This window comes from Mytilus galloprovincialis, chromosome 4, assembly GCF_965363235.1.
Source record: "Mytilus galloprovincialis chromosome 4, xbMytGall1.hap1.1, whole genome shotgun sequence".
In the NCBI taxonomy this organism is placed as follows: Eukaryota; Metazoa; Mollusca; class Bivalvia; order Mytilida; family Mytilidae; genus Mytilus; species Mytilus galloprovincialis.
In genome coordinates this window covers 21,003,206-21,009,205 of record NC_134841.1, presented here as the reverse complement: position 1 = coordinate 21,009,205, position 6,000 = coordinate 21,003,206, and the positions used below count along the sequence as shown (strand labels likewise).

General features: G+C 33.6%; 1 protein-coding gene across 4 annotated transcripts in view; it reads right to left on the bottom strand.

Moving 5' to 3' along the window:
- Window positions 1–1,566: 1,566 nt before the first annotated feature.
- Window positions 1,567–6,000, bottom strand: part of LOC143071601 (neuronal acetylcholine receptor subunit alpha-10-like) — a 36,579-nt gene continuing 32,145 nt past the window's right edge. For all 4 annotated transcript variants that reach the window (XM_076246018.1, XM_076246017.1, XM_076246019.1 and 1 more), the window contains exons 6-7: window positions 5,366–5,901; window positions 1,567–2,833 (exon numbers count right to left, since the gene is read on the bottom strand). In XM_076246018.1, coding sequence (XP_076102133.1) covers window positions 2,235–2,833; window positions 5,366–5,901 — 1,135 coding nt within the window. In that variant the 3' untranslated portion in view covers window positions 1,567–2,234. The remainder of the gene's footprint in view (window positions 2,834–5,365; window positions 5,902–6,000) is intronic.

Genomic DNA, 6,000 nt, shown 5'->3' with positions numbered 1-6,000 from the left:
AAGTAAATCATATGATATATAGGTGGCATTCTTTGGGTCACTCTACCCCTCCTGTTTGATAACTTGGAAACGGTCGAGCTCCCCCCCTTAAACCATACGAGGGGTAGATCCAGGATTTTAGGTCAGGAGGGGCGCAAACATAAATTTTCGCCGAGCAGAGCGAGGCTAAAAAAATTTGAGGTAAAATTATCGGAATATTCTTTATTAAGCTGAGAACAACCCATGCTTTGCAAATTTAAGGGGGGTGCAACCATATATATTCATATTTGTGACAATATGAAAAATCAAATGAAATATAGGAAGAGTCGCTGGGGGTCACCCCACCCTTCCTGTTTTAGAATTTAAAAATGGTCCAGATCCCCACCCCTAAACCATATATATTCATGTATGGGACAATATAACAAATCAGATGAAATATAGGGGGAGTCCCTTGGGTCACCCCACCCCCTCCTGTTTGAGAATTTGAAACCCGTTGAGATCGCCACCCCTTAACCATATATTCATGTACGGGACAATATAACAATTCAAATGAAAGATAGGAAGAGTCCCTGAGGTCACTGTACACCCTCCTTTTTGAGAACTTGGAAATGGTCAAGATCCTTACCCCTAAACCATATATACTCATGTATGTGACAATATAACAAATCAAATCAAATAAAGGGGAAGTCCCTGTGGTCACCCCAACCCTCCTGTTTGAGAACTTGGAAATGGTTGAGATCCCCACACCAAAACAATATATATTCATGTATGAGGCAAATTATAACTAATTAAATGAAATATATGTGGAGTCCCTGGGGTCACCCTACCCCTCCTGTTTGAGAACTTGGAAACCAATGAGATCACCACCCCTAAACCATATATATTCATGTTTGGGACAATATAACAAATAAAATGAAATATAGGGGAAGTCCCTAGGGTCACCCTACCCCCAGTGGCGGATCCAGAATTTTTTTTTATTTGCCTTAATAAATAAATCATTAGATAAACATGAATGAATAATATATATGAATGTTTAATGTTGAGGCAACATTGTCACAGTTTTCATAATTACGGCTGCCTTGGTTTTTGGTTAACTGCCTTCAGCGCTTACAGCGCTTTGATTTTTACTTTTATGGTTGTGTTGCTCTCGGCTTTAGTTAGTTATACGGATTAGTTTTTGCTCAATTGAATTATATCTATTGAACAACAGTATACGGCATAAATCAACCGTCGTACAAATGCAGATTTAAAAGAACCAAAAGTTTAATATGTTTTAAGTGTTTTCTGATACGCATTTACCTTGACGGTAAGATGCACGCATACAAGAAGATTGTATCTGTTACATTATGTCTTGGGAATATTTGATGCATTCCTGTCATATGGATGGTTTTTTAATCTGACTGGCGGTTTTAAAATCTCTGCTTTTACATGTCTTCAAAATAGGGAGTTTCATAGTTGTCGATGTTCAAAGCTTACAGAGATAGTTATCGTAGTTTGCATTTGCACCATAAAAAGGCTAAAAAGTGTATACGAATTCATTTTAGTTTTCTGAATTAAAAATCCAACTAAGTCAAATTAACTCTTAAATAGAAAACATATTTATATATTTTATATATCAGTACAATAATATCGTCACATTGTCGTTAAATGTAATTATACATTAATATCCAGATTATACTTGCTGTTGGATCCAAATGATTTCACAAATTCACTGTATGAATCATTATAACACGTTATGTATAGAAAACATACCATCACAGCTAATAAATTACCATGAAGTGCTTTGCAAGTTGGAATGTAAAAGTCACCACAAAAAAATAGACGTTAAAAGTTTATGATTGAATATTTCTTTGAGAAAATAATCTGAAAATATTGAAAATTAAAGAATGAAATATACATTATACGCAGCTACTGATATTACTATGTTATGCTTAACGTTGAGTAACTCTGCATCCCATATAACATATTATTATTTCTTTTGTACTCTTAGAGATACAGTTCTTCAAGTTTTGGTTTTGGATCATTTTCCAAAATATACCATCCAGAGGTATCTTAGAAAAAATATTGTCGAAATATAGATTATTGGATATCACAATTACGAACAATAACGTAAACATGTCTTTTTATCTGATGTTTGCATACTTAATGGTTTAGACATATCTTAAATCCTTAATATATTGTATGATAAAGCGTACCATTATATAAAGTGGAAGACATGGAATAATATCACAATGTTCATGCAAAACTGAATCAAACTATAAAACTGAAATTTCGCCTTCGATACTGACTGATTTGATCAAAGGCATAACAACTAAAAGTAGCACAGAAGATAACGTTGTTCCGATTATGAATATTATGAAAAAGAACCTGTCAATGACTTCAGCGGCTTCAATCCATCGTTTGGAATAAAAATCAACCCTATCCTTTTCATCATCTTTATCAATTAAAATTTTTAATCGACGAAGTATCTCCTCAAGTTCCCAATTACCTTCTCTGGTATTACACTGCGTGGCAGTCATCTTTAGATTTTGCTGATTTTGCTGATTCTGATTATTTGGATGACAGTCGCCATTTTCGTATTCAATCAAACTACACCCAGAATCGTTAGAAAATGTGTTCTTCATTGTATGTGTGTAACCTTTTATATGCAATGGGATCATTTGTATATCTTCGGGAGTTTCGTTAGTCAGATGAATCATTTGGAAACACATTACACGCCCTAATCCAATAACACACTTTCGAAACCATCGCGGAACGTCCACTTCACGAAATCCTCTCTGATTAATATTTGATGTCACTACAGCTAATATAACAGAAACTGATGTTAAACTCATCACTGTTGTTAGATAAATCCCTACAAGAAAAACAAATAATTTATAGTTAATATAATACGAGAATAAAACATTTATGATATGTATTAACGTACCAATAGAAATAAAGTCCTTAAATAACTATAAGAGATCGAATCAGGTAAAATGACTATGCTAGTAACAAATAGTAAACTAACGCTTTGACTGTATTAAAGACAATTTAATAACTTAAACACACTCTTTTGGTGATCATGTCTATTTTAGTTTTGTGTAATTAGTTTTATACTGGACGCGCGTTAGTTTACTATTTGTTTATCATAAACTATCGTATTATATTGCCAATGATGATTTTGTAAGTTTTAGTTATCCAAAGAATGAAAAACGAATGAAAGAAAGTTTTCTTATGCAGATTCTTGCCAAGAAAATCACTTGCAGCAATGTTAGTTGAATATAAGACTACTGCTACGGTAACGTTAAGAATGATAAAATTGAGAAGGAAATGGGGAATGTGTCAAAGCGACAACAACCTGACCATAGAGCAGACAACAGCCGAAGGCCACCAATGGGTCTTCAATGTAGCGAGAAACTCCCGCACCCGTGGGCGTCCTTCAGCTTGCCCCTAAAAATATGTATACTAGAACAGTGATAATGGACGTCATACTAAACTCCGAATTATACACAAGAAACTAAAATTAAAAATCATACAAGACTAACAAAGGCCAGAGACTCCTGACTTGGGACAGGCACAAAATTGCGGCGGGGTTAAACATGTTTATGAGATCTCAACCCTCCCATATACCTCTAGCCAATGCAGAAAAGTAAACGCATAACAATACACACATTAAAAATCAGTTCAAGAGAAGTCTGAGTCCGATATCAGAGGATGTAACAAAAGAAAATAAATAAAACGATAATAATACATAAATAACAACAGACTACTAGCAGTTAACTGACATGCCAGCTCCAGACCTCACTTAAACTGATTTCGTCTTCATCATATGAATATCAGGCACAATCCCTCCCGTTAGGGGTTTAATATCATACTTTCATAAAATATATATGGAGAACATAACCCGTGTCATGCCAACAACATTTTTTTTAAATGTGTTTAGTTCCGATGTAAAGACCCTATAAGTGAATGAATATTAAAACCAAAATATGCAATCTTTAATGACCAGTATCGTAACTACATCTCTTCTTAATAAGTCTGTTCAAAGGTTTTGTAAGCTTTTGAGGTGAATACTGACATTTTTGTGCTTTGTAAAGACTATTACCATACAATATTGGATGTGAAATACCTGAACGTATAAGATGTCTACATGTTGAGTTATATTTACGAATTATGTCCTTATACCGACGATAAAATTTAGTAAATGTTTTGATTAGTTTGATATCGAAAACCCTGGTGTAATAAATTTTCAGTAATACATAAATTTCTCTCCCTAAAATCTAGTACTTTGTTACATACACGAGCGAATAGTACAAGTTGAGATATATAAACACCATAAGATGGTGACAAGGGAACGTCACCATCTAAAGATGGATAACGATAGGAAATGAAAAATTATCTCTTTTATCATAAATTTTTGTATTAATTGTTTTGTAATGAGTTCACCAGCTCAGCAACGATTGAAGACCTTAACTAACTTTTTAAGGTACAGAAGAACAAAAGAACATACCGTGTTAATTTGAAATTTATATTGAAGTTGGGTTAAGATATCGTGCACTACAAGCCAGATCCATTTTCCACCAAGCTTCAAAACGTAGGTGTGCTAAGTATTGGCTAACTAAATTCATATGAATATTATGTTACTAGGTTAATGCCTTTTACATTAAATGTGTCTTTCTTCTAAATAGACTTCAATAACCTTGGCAACACAATGTCTGAACAGGGTGTTTTAATGCACCATTACTGAAGTCGTGTGATTATAACTAATATATCTTAATGTCTGGGACTTGGATTTTTTAAATGTCGGAATCGTTTTATTACCATTTCCCTTGTTCCATTATTGCATACCCATCAATACTAAAGACGTTTATATCACTTAATATTCCTAATTTCGTAATTGATAATATAGTTATGTCGACAAAAGGTAGGATATAAATCCGGCAAAATCTGTCAACCAGAAACCTACGAGTTCAATGGCGGTGAGGAAATATACTATCAGCTTTGATTCAATGTAAAGTCTGAGATGTATTATATAAGAATATTACTGTTTAATTCTATTAAAGATAGTAATGACTCCCTTAAGAATGTTGGCAGAAATAGGTTTGCAAAGTTATACAAAAAGCATGCACTCTTCCTTTTCTAATGTTTATAAATTATGATTTTTATTATTAAGAAACCAAGATTTCAAATTCCTTAGGCTTGTTAATATAATAACCTTTGATGACATTATCAATTTGTTTTTAATTCATTTTGGTCAACTAGCTTTTTGTCGGTGTATATACTTTCAAATATTCGGTATTGCGCGTTCGGTACGAAGGTTAATTGAGAAAAGCTTGTCTAAACGCATGAAATTTACAAAATATTGTTTAATCTTATGATAAACAATCTAATCATTTTATGTATTTACCTATTAAAGGAACAAAATTCGATGTGGCTGGCATATTGTCTGCAATAAGTAACATAAACACAGAAAAGGCAAGTAGCACAGTCAATCCAAGTGTGACCTTTTCACCACTGTCAGGTCGCATCCAAAATCCAAGTAAAGTGAGTATTGATAACATAATGCATGGAATTATGACATTATAAGTGTAGTACAATGTTCTTCGCCGAATATGTAGCATAAACGTTACATCCGGAAATGGTTCAGGGCAACATGTATACGTTATAACATTTCGAACCGACTTAACGCCTACAAGTTCCCATTCGCCATTACTGACAAAATTCGATAAGTCAATCCCTTTTTTACTATTAAAAACATCAACTTGAAATCCATCGTATGCCCATGATCCCATTTTCATTTTACATATCTGATCATCAAAAGGATAGTATGTGATGTCAATGAAACATGTGCTCCTGAGTTTTACAATTGGAGGCCAGAACACCGATCCGTCATGGGATACCATAGCAAGCGCTTCCATATAACCATCAGTATAGTCTTCAGCACTGAAATAATCAAATTGAATGTTCAAATAGATATAGGAAGATGTTGTATGAGTGCCAATGAGACAACCCTCAATCCAATTAACAATTTATCAAAGTAAA